We start from the raw sequence: 18,016 nt of genomic DNA on the forward strand, positions 1-18,016 counted from the left end.
TTATCTATTTTGACGTCAACTGACTTCAAATTCTACTCTATACAGAATATCTGAACTCACCCTGTAACCCTGAATCGGTTCTTCATCGGTATACGTGCTTATTCCTCTGAATGTGACTTTGCAAGAACTTTTGCCATTTGGCAGTACATCTACCTCAGTCGGATAGTCCTGGGGAGCTGGGGAGAAAAAAAAACAAAAAAATATAGTAGTTGATTAGAAGATTGGGTTCATGTCCAGAATTTCTTTTTATATTAATAAACAAAAAATAAAGAAAAATCTCTATGATGTACAACCCGTGACAAAACAAAAAATATCATTTTCCAAAAATCATGTAAACTAATCAAGTAGTTTTATTTTCACAAGAAAAATCATTTGGAAGCGATTAATTGGAATTTGTAGAATATAGTAAGTTTAAGTTATCTCCCATTTTTCTTTAAGATTGTTTTCAAAATGACAGACAAGACGCTCACTCATAAAATTTTATTTTCTTATTTAAAAAAAGAAACTACTTGATCAATTTATACATGATTTTTGGAATATGATTGTTTTGTCATGTATACATACATCATACATGTTTCTATATTGTTAATGTAGGGGGAATTCTAGACAAGAACTAATCATTCATTATGGTACATAATTCATTAACAGACAAAACTGATACGGAGGTGGGGGTGCTTGGTTTTGCCCGGGCGTAAAATACGCTTAAATACAATATTTTAATTTGTCCAGATTTCGTATATATTATTATTATAGAGTTGTGATTTCAAAAGTTAAAAAACAAAAGTATTTGAGTGCCATCAGCTCAAATCCAAATCAGAAGCCAAACCAATCAATCAAAGCTGGTGACGTTACCACTGTACCAACATGACACGCGTATGAACTGATTAAAAATTAAAAATAAACTAAGATGAATGTACAAAATGTATGATTTTTTTCAATTTTGACTCATTTTTGACCCCTTAAAAAATATTTTAACTGGCTGAAGACCCATAAAAGAACAGTCCATAAAAAAATCCAATCATTTGAGGCCCCTAGCGCCACTCTGTAACTTTTAGTTTCGGAGGAGATGGAGTTTGAAAATATGGAGACAGACGGGCATAGTGAGTTTTATATATTAGATTAAGTCTACAAGTTGTTCTTAACAAATCTGACAGTTTTCGAAAATAAAAAAACCCTTTGTTCTTATCCAGAATTTCCTTGAAGTTAATTGGTTGATTGTTTTTGTTTTACGGCATATCAACTCTTTTCAGGTTATTTAATGTTGAATCCAGTGATTTTGAAGAAAATTTTTTTAATAAAATATATTTTTTTTCAAGTCGGTTTCTATTTAACCCATAGTTGGGACCCTAACAGATACTACCACTCTGGGTCAGAGTGGACCTGGAAGCAATGGTAATTAAAGGGTGGCTGCACACTCCTCAAAGCCCACAAGCTGGGGCCTCACCATCGGATATAGTTTAAGGTCATATCCAGGACCCCTCTATGTTAAAAAATAAAAATAAAGAAAAATCTGTATGATTTATGTGCCCATGACTATTCCAAACATCACATAAAGTAGTTTTATTTTTGAAATAAAAAAATTAAAAAATATCAAATTTTATAAATATCAGAGGAGTGACTATCTTGCCTGCCATATTGAAAAATTTTTCAAGAAACAAAGGGAGACAACTCAATACATCATACTAGATTTATGCTGTAATGACTACAAATTTCCATTAAATGCATAAAAATGAGTTTCTTTATGAAAATAAAATTACTTGATCAATTTACATGAATTTTGGAATATGATAGTTTTGTTTCATTACAGGTACACACGTCATCAGGTTTTGTTTATTTATTTATTTATTTATTATTACTATTTAAAAATTTTTTTTTTTTTTTTTACTATCGGGGGGGGGGGGGATTCTGGACCAAAACCAAAACGTCATATGTTCGTGAATGATTGATAGGTTGTAAAAAATTTAAAGTGCATCTTTTATTTCGGATTCCCTAAAAAGCATTTTTTTTTTTTTTTTTTTAAAGTGGCTTCAATAAGTTTCCAGACTTTTTTTGTTTGAGTATTTTTATTGATAGTACACACATGAAACTCTAGTCCCTTTCAAAGTGATCTCCTCCGGTTGCAATGCACTTGTACTTTTCCAACAACTTCTGGAAGGCTACATGGAAGTCCTCTTGTGTGAACGTGTCAATGACCCTCGTCACAGCCGATTTCATCTCCTCAATTGTCTCCTAATGACAACCTCTAAGGTTTTCCTTAAGCTTAAGGAATAACTAAAAGTCACAGGGAGCTAGGTCTGGATTATAGGGAGGGTGAGGAACTTTCCCAATCTTCAGTTCCTTGCGAAAAAATTGTCGGGCAGTTCCCACACTAACATAAAACTGTGCCCTTATTGTCTATAGACACATGACGGTCCTTATCTATGAAATTCTTTATTTGGCCAATCAACTGATGTTCTGGCTTCCTTACTCCTCCTACACCTCTCACAGACTCCCTGCCTTCCTTGAATCTCTTATGCCACTCAAAAACTGATGCTCGATTCATGCAAGATACCCCAAAAGCAGTCTGAAGCATTATGTACGTTTCAGTGGCATTTTTTCAAGTTTAAAACAGAATTTTATAACATATTGTTCTTCCAGATTGCATTTTTGAAATTCACCAGCTGTGACAAGCAGGCTTTAGTAGGGTGTATTTCAATTCCAGCTGTAGCTGTTTATTTGAACCTGAAATCATAAAAATTCGTTAGTCATCTCATAAGATGTATAGCAATAACACACTGAATTTTCAAGAGTCTTCGACAATTTTAAATGCCCGTACAAAAAAGTCTGGAAACTTATTGAAGCCACTTCGTAATTTTCCATTGATGGTGCTAACAAAAAATGATACATATTTATTGCTTTTAAACTATTAGGTTGGTGCAAAAAATGTTTTTTTTCTATGTAGTTGAATAAAAATGCGTGGATATTTGGTTGACGCATGTCTCGGTAGCAATGGGGTGGAGTGGGGGTGTCTGACCGATATATATTCAAAATAAAATTAAAGGGAAGGGGGACACTTCTGCCTTGTTTTCTTGTGACACAAGGTATATCACCACTTGGACGTAAGGGGCTACTATTTGGGACTATGTCTAGGAAAGATTAACAAGATGTTGGTTTACGTTATATTTAAACTTTTGCATATCAGTACAGTCAGGGAAGCAGGTAGCAGGAAGGGAATTCCAAAGTTTAGCTGTTCGAGGAAAGAAACTCTTAGAGTAGAAAGCTTTCTGGCATTTAGGGACCTCAACAGTGAAGGGGTGGGATTTTGTTGCTAAATAGGAGTGAATGCTTGATAATCTTTTGGTCAACATATTCTCAAACTCTCAAAGTTAAATGATAATCTTCTACATTCCATCATCTTTCCTGGCATTTGGTCTGTAGGTCAGCATATACCTCATCTTTCCTATCTTTGTAATTGCAAAATTATCCTACCAGGATACAGTCAATTCCAACTTTCTTTTACTCAACCCACACAACATAAGAAAAACCAAAAGATAGGGAGAAAAACAAAACAAAAATGGGGGGGGGGGAAATAGTGATAAAACAAAATAGATTTGCTTACGAAGATGGTAGCATTTTGCAAAGTAAACGTCACTTCTGGGTCCAAAACCTGCAGTATTAAAGACAAGAACACGGAAGGTATAATATGTATTCGGCAATAATCCAATAACCATTCCGTGGTTTGTCTGTCCGTATATAATTGCCTCAATGGCGCGGGATTCGTTGTCTGTACGCAACCAATATTTTATCTGAATAAAAAAAAAAAAAAAAGAAAGAAAAGCTAATCAATTTCATATCTACATTAACTCACATCCACGTTAATCTGCAAATTTTTTCAGAGCTATTGATAGAACATCTAGTTGGAACTTGTGTTGGATTTAAGTAGAGGTGTACATACCCTGTATCCTAAAAGTTTTCCTTTAACCACTTCTCTTTTATCCAGTATTGGATCCCAATAAACAGTAATGGCTGTGGCATTATAAGGAAGCGCTTCAATGTCCTTAACGGCAGTGCCAGGCACTGAAACAGGAGAAAATGGAAAAATGTAATTGTTATTGGGATCAATAAAATAAATTTAATTAATAAGAAAATTGATTTTTTTAAAATTACAACAGAGTGGAAATAAAAAACAAATGAAAAGAAAATGGGAGAAAGCGGGAAAAGGACACAAGAGAAAGAGAGGGGAGGAAAGAGGAGATTAGGGGGCAAAAAAAAAAAAAAAAAAAACAATAATAAAAACGACATAAAAAAACAAATTTAATGAGAGAGACCGAAATTTAACGAGAGAGACCGAAATTTAACGAGAGAGACCGAAATTTAACGAGATAAAACAACGAAATAAATAGAAAGTATACAAGGCAACTACAAAGTATGCCAGACAAATAGAAATTAAACTAGACAAATTAGATAAAATATATAGACTAGATAAAAACGTAAAACAAATAAAACGTAAAACAAATAAAACGTAAAACAAATAAAATAATGGCAACTTCTGATTCCAGTAGCACCACACTGGAAATTAGGAAGTACATTAGCTGCATATAACCGGCTAATTTATTAAGGGAAAACAAACTCACAATCTTCCGCCGAATAGATAACAGCAATTGTGGAATTTGGTCCGGAACCGAGTCTGTTTTGTGCTTGAACTTTCACTTCATATTCAGAATAATAGTCTTGTTTGCCGACCAGTGTCACAAGTTGGTTGACATTTTCAGGCACTTTTTTCTATTTTCAAATGAAAAAAAAAAACATTATGAACATGTGACTCACCTTATGGGAGTAAAAAGTTACATTAACAGAACTGCAAGTATGTGGCGCTAACGGAGTTTCGGGCAATTATGGAAGGGAGATAACTAGTATTAACTAAGCAAAAATAAGCACTTATTGCAAGAGATAATTTGAGAAGCAAATATAATTGATTGCAAACCAGAATTGAAATTTAAAGGAAATCAGTTTTTTTTTGTTTTTTTTTTTGTGATTCTTGATTTCATTTTTACTTGATATTAAGTTTGCATTTAAAAAATTATTCCAACAAACTTTAAATTTCAATTTAAAAATTTTATTTACCCTGAAAAGATATATGATGCTTTTTAAAAAAAAAAATAAAATAAAATAATTATGACTTTTGTGCAGGAGATGCAGTGCGTCGATGGAAGTCATCAGCCATGAATTAGGTACAGGGGAGTGAGCGAGCAATAAAAATTCAATATCACCAATATTTTCTTTTAAGATTCATTCAGAAAAAACAAAACAAAAATAAACTTGCCATTTCCCATTTCGGATTATTTAAAACATTGTTGCTCTTTTTCCTCCAATATACGATGTAGTGGAAGTCAGGTCCATTGTAATCTTCTTTGGACATTGGCTACGAAAAAAATGGAGTTGAAAAGAAAGAAAAATATGATTAAACATTTAAGTGATTTAATTGAAAACTAATGAAACATGCATGGTCCCCTCCATGAGTGCATATTGAACGAGGTATAATAAAATGACTAAGTTCAGCATTTGCCCCTCCCCTCCCCCATTTAGCTCCTAAAGTTCCCAGGGGGCGTCAAATCTTGGTGAAAATGAACAAACAGTGCAGTTTTAGACCTTAACATATGTAAATTTGAGTTCTGAACCATGCAAAAAAAAAAAAAAAAAAAAAAAAAAAAAAAATGATGAAGTCCATCAATTGCCCCGTCCTCCCATTTAGCCCAAAAGTCCCCAAAACCTTAACATATTTAAATTTGAATTCAGCACCATGCAAAACTGCTAAATAGACATACACAGAAAATTTTGGATAAATATGGTAAAATAGTCCCTAAAATTTATCTATACTCCCCCAAACGAGAAGTAACCAGAGGTAACCTCCCCCAAATAGGAAGGAACCAGGGATAACCTCCCCTAAATGAGAAGTAACTAGGAATAATCTTCCCTAAACAAAAAAAAAAGCAACCGGGGATAATATCTCCTAAACAAAAAGTAACCAGGGTTAATCTCCCTTAAATGATAAGTAATCGGGGATAACCTCCTCTAAACAGGAAGGAACCAAGGATAATCCCTCCTGCTGGTTATTTATATAGTAGAGATACGAGAGTAGCTATTTGCTTTTTGTGTTAAGCTCAGTAATGAGCTGGGAGGACATTTTCCCCACATTACACAACCATTATAGTTTGGTCAGAGCAACTTTTGGTCACCCCATCCCCATTCTCAGACGGTTGTTTTCCACTGGAGCCAGAGTACTGAGAGGGAGCTCTTCCAAAGGAGAGATTTCCATATCAGTAGCTGCCTGGTTTACAGCTGTATTCTGGTCTCTTCCTGAGATGTTGTTAGGGGTTTTAGATGGCTGAAGAAGCTTCTTGATTTCAGTCGGTAAGGATCAAGTAGAAGCATTCACGTCACGATCTGTCAAGTAATATTAACTATTATCTACCAAACACTTTGAAAACAGCGATGTCCAGAAAAAAAAATAAATTTACATTTGTCTTTTTTTTTTATTTCTATAGCAATATTTTTCTTCAATTATTATAAGAGATAGTTTTATTTGTTACATAAAGCTTTGTTTCAATGAAAAATCAATTTACGAACGACAAAAAGAAAAATTCATTTTTAAAATCATTTTCATGAGAACTTGGTGTTACAACATAGATCTCACAAGTTTTGAAGTATTGTTTAATTATCTCCCTTGATTTTTAAGATATCTTTTCAAGATGGCCGATATTCATAAAATATAATTTTCACATTTAAAAATAAAACTACTTGATCTACATAATTTTTGGATTATGATATTTTCATTTCACCATGGGTACATACATCTTGTAGAATTTTTCTTTATTTTCTGGACAGGCACCAAAAGTTTTTGTAATTCACATGAAGATTTGTTTATAGCACCGACTGAGACCACACGATGTTGAAATCAAGTCCAGAATCCGGACAACTGCTACACCAATGCTGAGCAATAAATTTGTTGTGAGGAAAAAAAAATTTAAATATTGCAAAGACTTACTTTCCAGTTCATTGTGAGAGTCTGCACCTTCCCACCACCACCTCCAACTTCTTCTGGGGCTTTTGTTGGCTTATCCGATGGAATTATAACCCAATCTAATCAAGAAATATGGTCATACAAAGGAAAACGGTGACATTAAAAGACAAAAATAATCTTATAATAATATACATCAAAACATGCAGAAATGAACAAAAATGAACGAGAAGATGAAGGAAACAAAAAGTGGAGACAACGAAGACAACAGAGACAAAGGATGAAATAAAAGACGTAGAGGCAACAAGGAGGGGGACAGTGGACAGAGGCAGCAGGTACAGAAGAGGGTAATGAACATACAGGCAACATAGGGGAGGGGAGTAGTGGACATACAGGCAACATAGGGGGAGGGGACATACAGGCAACTGGGGAAGGGAGTGGACATACAGGCAACCGAGAAATGGACATAGATGCAACAGGGAAATAGACATACAAGCAACATGGATTTAAAAAATCCAAATTAAAAAAAAAAACAAACTAAAAAACAGAAGTAAAAAAAATTCTCCCATCCCGATCAAAAATATATCTTTTTTTTTTAAATTCACAATAAAAATAAAAAATTAGTAATTGATAAACAATTAATAATGTTACCAGTTGCAAAACTGTGTCTTCCAGCGCCATATCTATTGATTGCTCTGACACGGAATACGTAGCTTGAAGCTGGTGACAAATTGTGTATGGTTGTCGTTTTCCTATTATCAATCAGCATCATTTTCGAGCTGGGAATTTCTGTAAGTAAAATAAAAAAAAAAAAGAAATTATTATAATATTGTAACACTGTTGCATGTACCGGGCAATACCAAGTCACCTTGCTTGTGGGCGAAGGGTTAGGTGGAGTGTTTGGCACGAAGTTGAAGATGGACCAAATAGTGAAGAAAGAAATGAATGTTTTTTTTTTTTATGGCTGATATGATAGTGACCCCCCCCCCCCATCCTTGTAGGTGATAATAAAGTTTCTTTGGAGTGAAGAAGGGGTTTGACAAAGAAAGAAAGAAAAAGGAAAAAGAGAATTAAAGAGAAAAATCGGTTTAAGAAAGAAAGAAAGAAAAGAGATCCAGAAGAATAAAGTAAAAAGAGAAAGACACTGGAAGGAAACGATAGAGGAGGAAATTCTAATCTTAAAGAGATGGTACTCGGAATTAGGGTTCAATAAAAAAAAAAACATTGTGTTTAGCAGAAAAAGAGATTTGCTTGCTGAGCATTGCAAAGTACACACTTAGGCTTTGGGCTCTTGCCCAAGAGTAGATAACTTCCCCAAAACAGCTAAGTTGAAAAGCTCTTCTTCCTCTGACTGAGGAAACCCTGCATCTTGAAACAGTTAAGAACCTGAAGAATTAACTGTCCTTTGCACAAAGTGTACCCTGAAATATGAATTATTCTCATTTATAAGAAAATGATCTCAGTTATTTAATTGCTGGATTTGAAAGCCCACGATCAGCTATTCACCAAAGCACCTACAAAAAGAACTCAAACTCAAACATCTAACAAACGACCAGCCAGCTTGCTAAAAGAACTGCCACATGGACCTAGGGTAATGCACGTTTTGTGTGCTCTGAGCAGTAGTTCCAATGACAAGTGTCTGGTTGAGTTTTTAAGGGTCCCTCATTAAACAAAGATAAAGGTGAAGCCATAGGGACTGTTAGTAAATTTGCTGCTTGGCTTTTGTGAGTGGAGAATGGTCTCTCCAATAACAATAAATAATATTCAATTTCCTAGATGCAACAGGTATATGCAATCATGCAGCAGGTCACTTGGAACTTAGCAGGTGCTCAATCTGGATGAACTCAATATTCTAGATAAAGCAGGTGTGTGGGCACAAACGAAAATGTTATAGTGCCATTTTTTTTTCTCTGATGAGAAACATTTAGCTTCAAAATGGCATGGCCTAAAGAAGTTCTTTTTCATTTTCCTCTCATTTCACCCTTGTTGACTTAATAAAGTTCTAGGTATTCATCTTTTTAATTCAATTTATGAATTGCTTCTCTTAATTGGGTAGAAATTCTACTATTTTGATAGGTTTAATTTATAAGAAAATATTAATTTTTAGCCCATTTATTGTACCCATATGTGTGTGTGTGTGTGTGTATATATATATATATTACACACATATGTATATAAATATATTTATATACAAACTAGCAGGAAGGCTATGTTGCCTGAGATTCAATGATGATCAACAAAGGTTTCACACTCCCATTTTTTTTTTTTTGTTTACTTGCCTCCCCATGAGGGCAGATCCTGGCCTGAAGGCCAAGAACCCATTTTTTTTTTTATTGCCATCGAAATCAGTGAAATCGCCCAAATCGATTGATTGCCTGTTCTAATTGGAGACACACCGCGGTGCACCGAAAGAAAGCTTAACATGCCTTCCTGCATATATATTGTAGTCTATATTTCACTGTAGAGAACCTACTGTTAATTTTTAAAAATTATTTTTATATATAATGGATTGAATTAAAGTTTAAAATACAAATGTCAAGTATCATGCTTCAGTCGTGCTCTAAGCAGAAACATTCATTTTGAACGTGCCTGTCATATCAAAGAACCTACTGTTGACTTTATATGCCTGGCCTTACTGCTTGTGCTGTGATAATAGCTTGAATTTAAGTTTAAAATGAAAGAGTCAAGTATCATGGTTCAATTGTGTTTTAAACAGAAACATTCATTTCGCACGCGCCCCTGTCGTATCAAAGAACCTACTGCTGATTTTACATGCCGAGCCTTTCTACTCGTGTGGCAATAGAATTTCTCAAACGCAATTGCGATGTTAAGCTATATAAAGTGCTAACTTTGGTCACAATCGCCTGTTCATTCTTTGATCGAATTATATCGATTATCGATACTTATCGAAGACATTTCGATACAAAACCTATCAAAAAACACTGCCAGATACATAAAGTACATTTGCGTGAAATTTTATAAAAATCGGCCCAGCCGTTTCCGAGTTCATAGGGAACTCACACCGAGAAAGAAGGTTGGTAGTTAGAGTTCCTTTTGTACATTGTAGTCTAGTGCAGAAAACCTATTGTTGATTTTATATAATTATTTTTATATATAATGGTTTGAGTCAAGTATCATGCTTCAATTGTTCTCTAAACTGAAACATTCATGTTGGACGTGCCCCTGTCATATCAAAGAACCTACTAGTGATTCCTGATTCCAATACAATTACCAATTCCAATAGCAAAAGTGCTCGACAAAACACAGCTACAGTTCACCACCGCCTCTATCGAAATAGTTCATTAAATGGCATCGATTTAAGTTTATTTACATAGAAATATTCTGATATTTGAAGCTTTAAAAAAAATCAACCAACACTTTGTTTACGTCAGTTTTTTTTCCGCTTTAATAATTTTGAAGCCCCGTGTTTTGACAAGCTTCTGGGTTTGTCCTTTACTCCTGATCTGAAATGGAACACGTACATCAAGCCTGTTGCCAAGGTCACTAGAAAGATGGTGGGATCCTTCTACCGCTCCAGAAGATATCTCACTACTGATGCAATTCTCTATCTATATAAAAGCCAAGTACGTCCAAGGATGGAATACTGCTGCCATATCTGGGCAGGAGCTGCTAAAAACAGCCTATCCTGCCTTGACAGAGTACAAAATAGACTTCGTGACTTAGTGGGGGATGCCCTTTTCTCTACCTTACAACCTCTCTCCCACAGAAGAGACGTTGCGAGCCTATCCTTGTTTTATCGTTATTTCCATGGCAAGTGCTCATCTGAACTCCAATCTCTGGCCCCCCCCCTCACCAATCTTTCACGAAAAACACCCGTCTAGCTGAATCCACTGTGAAAAATTTTCCCCACTCTTTATCTGTGCCTAAATCAAAATGTGGATTCCATGAACAAAGCTTCTTTCTTAGAACTGCACGCCTGTGGAACTCTGTTCCGTCTGCCTGCTTCCCTTCGGGCTACAACTTGGATGTCTTCAAGTCCAACGTAAACAAATTCCTAATGAACCGCCTCCTTAAGTAAACACTTCATCAAATCTCCACACTAACGTACTGTACTTGCAATAACCCTTATCCCTGAGTGGCTTCCGGGCTTTGATAAGTGGTGACCACCGTGTAAAAAAAAAAATAAATAATAATAATGGATACGTTCATTTTTTTGTATCTTACTGATAATTTATATACCAAATACACATTGGAGAAACTCGTACATAAATCATAAAATCTTTTCATGTGATAAAAACTTAGGCATTTAAAACAATGGTATAAGGAATACCGGAAAACTTAACCTAAAATTGATAAGTATTCTTTTTATTTCAAACCATAAGGATATTTTTGGTGGAAGGTGGAAGAAAAAAGTAAGTATGAGGATCGAACCCGAACCGTTGAGGCAAAGTTGTAAATTAAAGTGTGAAAAAACAAAAATGTGCGACGTTAACCATTGCCCCACCGCGAGATGCTAACGGAAACACGTTTGAATTTATTTAATTACTTGGATTTGGCAGGTGCCCGTTTTAATGAGTTAATGAGGTCAAGTTTGACTGCCGAATAGTATTTCATTTACTGCGGGAACGCTTCCCAAGATGTTATAGGAAAAAGACTAACCCACATGCGGCGAGCGACAAATGTTGAATATTTATCTTCCTGAAATCGAGCAAATTAAATAGACAGGCGAGCTTCGTTGTTAACTGTGAGATATTACGATTTATATGTGATATAAAAAGTTTTAAAAAGTTGTGAAGCGACTGACCGCTTCTCTGAAAAAAGCCTTTTGTACAAATACAGAAAAAGCGAACACACATACAAACATTTTCGCTTTTGTATTTATAGATGTATCAAAAAAAAAAAAATTTTCTTTTAATTATATATATATATTTATTTATTTAAATGTACAGAAGGTCAGAAAAACAGTGGTACAGTCGGTTTCAATCCCAACATAATGGGGACCAGTTAATGGCAAATCATAAATAATGTTAGGCTCTCGTCAGCCAGGTTGTTTTCTGTTTGAGGAAAAGCAGGACCGCATTTATTGTTTATAATAGTGTTCATTTTTATTTAACTATAGCTTATTCCTATCTCTATTTTTTATTTTATTATCAATTTTCTAATTTTTTAATTTTTTTTATTTAATGCATTTTTAGTAAATGTGTGCTGTCCTATTTTTTTCTTATCCGCATGGTTTCCAGTCTTATTTGTTAGTTTTAGTTGGTCTAAGGGAGGTAATTAATCTATCTTATCAATTTTTTAACCTTAGCTCTTATATTGAAAAAGTTTTTTCTTTGTAATCGATCACTTTGTTGGAATTATTTCCCAAATAAACAGTAAACAAACATATATATATATAAGAACAAGTAGTTAAAACATGTTAAAAAAACACTTTGAAAAAGAGTTAAAAACATTTAATTTTAAAAAGTAAGCACAAAATAAGTGGACAGTCCTTAATCCGCGGAGTTTCAAAGAAATACTTTCCTTCTCATCAGAGGGTAGGATTTAGCAAAATGCGGAATCGGATTTTGCTTGCAAAAGTATTTGATGAATCTACAAATCAGTCATAGATTTTACTTGGTAACAAATAGTGAAGCAGAGGTGAATATGGTGAAAAAAAAGGTGATTTCACGTGAATGGAGATATATATATATATATATATATATATATATATATATATATATATATACACACACACCAACATATTGGCACTATTTTGAATAGGAGTAAACATGATATTGTAGCTCAGTGCAAGTTAATTAATAACATTTGTAACTAAATCATTTTCTTCCAAAATGAGATTCTACTTTTTAAGCAATTGCGTGTGAATGAACATTCTAAAAAACTTGACAAAGATCGAAAGAATTATTTTAGAATTTGGACTGGGGTATCAGTTTCTTCTATGAATTTTCATATTTTTACCACTAAACTAAAGTCTGACTGAAATAATTATAAAACCACACCTAATCATTTTAAAAATATTACCCCCCTCCCAAATCACCCAGAAAACTGCCTTAAAACACTATAATAGCTCAGAAATGTGTGTCTTCTTTTACGTTAAATTTATATGTGAAACTCTGAATTCTAAAATTTTTCAGGGTGTCCATACATAATCACCTGAGAGAAAAAAAAACAAAAAAAAACAAACTAAAATTTAATTTTCATTTTATGTACTACTACTGCTACTACAACATTAAAATAATCCACTTAACTTCTACACGAAAATATAATTTTATGTATGAAACCATATATAAAAAAAATCATCTTAGTAAAATATATTTTAAATTTCTTTAAAATATATTTTTTTAAAATACATACTAACATTTTTGTTGGCAGAAGAATTTTCAGTCTTCATCTGTGTATTTGCGTTTTATCAGTGGAAAGAAATATAAACTTAACTGACAAAATTGCTTCAATTAAAAACATGAATTGGTTATTACTTGATTTGAGTTGATGGCTTTTTATCCGCATATTAAGAACTTGGTTTTATGACAAGTAAACACTACTTAACAGGCGGGAGATTCTGAAATCAAAGAAACGTATCAGTCAAAATGTGTCTAGCTTAGAAGTGTGAAAAATCTCTAAGTCCACTAATTCATTAAAGCTTTTTTTTTTCAGTTTTTTTTTTTTTTAGCACTAGTAAAATAAATTTACATCACTTTTATGATATGTAGATTTTGAGATCACTGCATCTTTAGTACCAACAATGTAAAATTAAGTTGAACATGTTTTTTAAGGAATCACTTTTGGAATCGGAAATTAGAAATTTTTTCCGATTCCAAAACCCGAAAAGTTTTGATTCTGAGTAATCGTCCCAACACTAGAACTACTGTTGATTTTATATGCCTGTGCATTGATAATGGCTTGAATTTAAGTTTAAAATGTGAAAGTAAAGTAATATGGTGCAATTGTGCTTCAAACAGAAACATTCATTTCGAATGTGCCCCTGTCATATTAAAGAACCTGCTGCTGCTTTTATATGTTGAGCCTTTTGGCTTATGCGGTAACACAACTTCTTAAATGCACTCGTGATGTTAGGCAATATAAGATGTTAATTGGTCAAAATCGCCTGTTTTTTCTTTCATCGGATTATTTGGGTTATTGATACTTATCGAAGACATTCCAATCTAAGAACACTGCCAGGCACATAAAGTACCTTCATGTGAAATTTAATTCCACACTTCCATTTTTAGATTTACACCCTCTACCCACTCCAATTCAAGAAAAATTTATTTGCCTCATTCTTTGAGATTACCTGATTTGGAACCTGTCAGCGCAGAAATGAGGGTCCACACATTGTGCAATTTTGTCTTGAATTCAATCGAATAAAAAGTAACAGCACTGCCATGGTCAACTTCAGTCGACCACGACAATTCGACAGAGCGGGGTCCATTAGTAGTTGCTTTTACACCTTGAGGTTCTCCTGGCGGACCTGAAATTATAAAAAAAAAAAAAATTATTAAAAAAGAAAAAAAAACATTAGCATCTTATATAGTTTAAACAAAAAAAATATTATTGAAATAGTTTCAAACAAGGCATGAAATAATAAAAAAATGCTGCTTTAACGATAAATGTTATACGGATAAATTACGACCCAGCAAACAACAACTATTCCCCCTTTGTCAGAAAAAAAAAAAACAAGAAAAAAAAACGCTGATAATATGTGAGAACTAAATCACCTTATCTTTAGATCAATAGATAAAAAAAATGTAAAATCTAATTTTAATGGAAATCATTCCAGACAATGCATGAAGCCATTTGATGTAAGGAGTTAAGAACTAAAGATGATTATTGCAAAGACACAAGATGCTTATTGGCCTAAGTAAGTAGGATGAAAATAGAAGGAACAAAGTTCCAACAGTCTGCATGTAAAATAGTGGGGTTGTATACATACACGAGCGTGATATGAGATTTGGAAATCTTAGGTAGGACGATCCCCCCCCCCCGGTGTGTTTGAGGTATTGCGGTGAATGAGAACTTCACCTAGAATCAAGTTTAAACTAGCAAACGTACAGGGACGAGGGTGACCATACACACTCCTCACCAATTTTTGAGTGGCCTTGTGCCTAATCTTTTGTTTATTACTGACTTGTTGTAAACTTTTCAGAGTAAATAAAAAATATATAACTCAAAATGTAGTATCTGTTCTGAGGCTATACTTCAATTTTTTGTTCTCGGTTAGTGTAGGAGAAATCCTTCACAATTCAAACAATTTTTATTTTTGTTCCTTCTCTCCACATTAAAAAACGACCCTGGTGTCTAACTGCCCTCGTGGGGAAAGTAAACAGAAACAGTTCTCTATGTATTTGCATTAAGCCAATCGGAGAAATTTACCTAGTGCATGTTTGGTCTTGTTTGGCAGAAAGTTACAAAGATTCATCTCCTCAATGAATCAACAAATTTCGTGTTGTCTTTTCAACAACTTTATTACAGAAGTTTCCCCATTGGAAAGCTGCAAGCTGGTCCTACATTCCTTACATTTGATAGGCGTTGGACCCCACACTTCCATGGGTGTTGCTAGCCATTATGACTGGTTGGCTTGACTGTGTCTCCTTCATGCTCTAACCACCAATCGACTAAAACTCTACGTATACAAAAACATCTCCCTTCTAAAGACGTCTGGCCCTGTCGGTGGGGCATTAGAATATGCCGACTGCCCCCCCTGCAGAGGGTAAAAGTCCCTCAATAGGGGTCCTGAATATGACCTTAAACTATATCCAGTGGTGAGGCCCTAGCTTGTGGGCTTTGGGGAGTGTGGAGCCACCCTTTAATTACCATTGGTCCCAGGTCCACTCTGACCTGGAGTGGTAGTACCTGTTAGGGTCCCAACTAGTGGTGGGACGATTAATCGGAATCGGAATCGTTAATCGTAAGAATCGTGTATTTTGGGAGGTATCGGAATCGGAATCGCATCGTTAAAAATACCTTAATTTTCCGATTCCTTCATTACGATTCTTTTAATCTGATGTTGAAAAAAAGAAAAAAATTTCCTGATATTTCTAACCGCAAGAGAGAAATGTAGCATGTTATAAAAAGAAACCAAAGAAATTCATTATTAACAGGGCAATGTTTAGTGCCCCTCCCTTACAAGGTTCATTCATTCAGATCTATTGTAATCAAAACTACAAAAGAGTTAACTTGAAAAGAAGTATGCAGGGCTCTACATTGTGAGTAAAAATAAAAAAAACGTTTATCTTTTTGGCGATTGTTTTTTTTTTTTACTGACAAATCTTCTAATACTGAATGAAAATGCTTTTTCAACTTATATTTTCTTAAAATAAAACGAGCAAAATCAAATTATCTAAACAGTAAACGGTTTAATAGAACAATGTACTTTTTTTCTTTTTTTAAAAGAAGGCTTTTGAAAGAAATATCTCTAAAATGAAATTGATCACGTTGTATTATTTCGCAAAGTTTTGATAGTAGTCGGCTTCTTTTGAAGTTTCCAAAAATCGACCCCATACCTATCTCTTCCAAACCTAAAGTTATTAAATAACCCCTTCGTTAATTCAAGGGTAATTAATTCAATTCAGTCAAGTTTTTTTTTTTTTTTAATTTCATTGAAATAAAATCCATTTTTTAAATTTTTTTCTCCAGAAAGATAAAATCCTGAATTTGATTATATTAAAAGCAGAATAATATAATCTTTTTTCTAGAATTTTAAATTGAAAATTAAAAGTGTTTTGCGCAGTTTTTTGCCGAACGAAAAAGAAATTAATATATACATTTTTAAAAGGTTTTGTAATCAATTAATTTTTATGTCTAAATAATATTTACGATTAATTAAATAATTTCATTTTAAAAAGTATTTATAAATAGAATTTTACTTAAGACTTATAGTTTAGCAATATTGAACCGCATCAACCATGTGTGAATTGAACACAGTCAACCAAAAAAAAAAAATTCAAAAGAAAATGCATATTTCCATTTCATTATGTAAACTTTTATACATTGGTTCCAAAAATTAAATACTATAAGTTTTTTTTGTTAACTACCGGTTGGTACAATTTACTGCCCCATCTCTTTATATTTTTTTCTTTTTGTCTTTTTTAGCAGATTTTTTTTTTTTTTTTTTTTTACACAGTGATCACCACTTATCAAGGCCCGGAAGCCACTCAGGGATAAGGGTTATTGCAAGTACATTACGCTAGTGTGGAGATTTGATGAAGTGTTTAATTAGGGGGGGGGCGGTTCATTAGGAATTTGTTAACATTGGACTTGAAGACATCCAAGTTGTAGTCCGAAGGGAAGCAGGCAGACGGAACAGAGTTCCACAGGCGTGCAGTTCTAAGAAAAAAGCTTTCTTCATGGAATCCGCGTTTTGATTTAGGCACAGATATAGAGTGGGGGAAATTTTTCACAGTGGATTCAGCTAGACGGGTGTTTTTCGTGAAAGATTGGTGAGGGGGGACCAGGGATTGGAGTTCAGACGAGCACCTGCCATGAAAATAACGATAAAACAAGGATAGGCTCGCAACGTCTCTTCTGTGGGAGAGAGGTTGTAAGGTAGAGAAAAGAGCATCCCCCACTAAGCCACAAAGTCTATTTTGTACTCTGTCAAGGCATGATAGGCTGTTTTTGGCAGCTCCTGCCCAGATATGGCAACAGTATTCCATCCTTGGATGTACTTGGCTTTTATATAGATAGAGAATTGCATCAGTAGTGAGATATCTTCTGGAGCGGTAGAAGGATCCCACCATCTTTCCAGCGACCTCGGCAACAGACTTGATGTACGTGTTCCATTTCAGATCAGGAGTAAAGGTCAAACCCAGAAGCTTGTCAAAACACGGGGCCTCACCCAGACGAGAGCCATCCATCACAATTGATGCCAGATGGGGATCAGAGCGTTGATGATGTAAGGATAGGAGTTTGGTTTTGGATGCATTAAAGGTAACCAGCCACATCTTCCCCCACTGAACCACGTGCTCGAGATCAGAGGAGAGAATCCGAGAGAACTTTGTCATTTACAGCCTTTGATGTGTTGCCGTAGATGGTCGTGTCGTCAGCATAGATGTCAAC

The 18,016-nt window shown here is 34.3% G+C and overlaps 1 protein-coding gene across 1 annotated transcript in view; it reads right to left on the reverse strand.

The window, feature by feature from the left end:
• Nucleotides 1-18,016, reverse strand: part of LOC145252781 (contactin-like) — a 139,184-nt gene that overhangs the window by 14,245 nt on the left and 106,923 nt on the right. Inside the window, exons 16-23 of the mRNA XM_080112714.1 lie at nucleotides 14,253-14,429; nucleotides 7,649-7,786; nucleotides 7,025-7,119; nucleotides 5,303-5,401; nucleotides 4,614-4,761; nucleotides 3,935-4,056; nucleotides 3,599-3,785; nucleotides 61-176 (exon numbers count right to left, since the gene is read on the reverse strand). Of these exons, the coding sequence (XP_079968840.1) occupies nucleotides 61-176; nucleotides 3,599-3,785; nucleotides 3,935-4,056; nucleotides 4,614-4,761; nucleotides 5,303-5,401; nucleotides 7,025-7,119; nucleotides 7,649-7,786; nucleotides 14,253-14,429 (1,082 nt within the window). The remainder of the gene's footprint in view (nucleotides 1-60; nucleotides 177-3,598; nucleotides 3,786-3,934; nucleotides 4,057-4,613; nucleotides 4,762-5,302; nucleotides 5,402-7,024; nucleotides 7,120-7,648; nucleotides 7,787-14,252; nucleotides 14,430-18,016) is intronic.

Source organism: Euprymna scolopes, chromosome 29 (assembly GCF_053919585.1).
Source record: "Euprymna scolopes isolate OS-2025 chromosome 29, ASM5391958v1, whole genome shotgun sequence".
NCBI lineage: Eukaryota > Metazoa > Mollusca > Cephalopoda > Sepiida > Sepiolidae > Euprymna > Euprymna scolopes.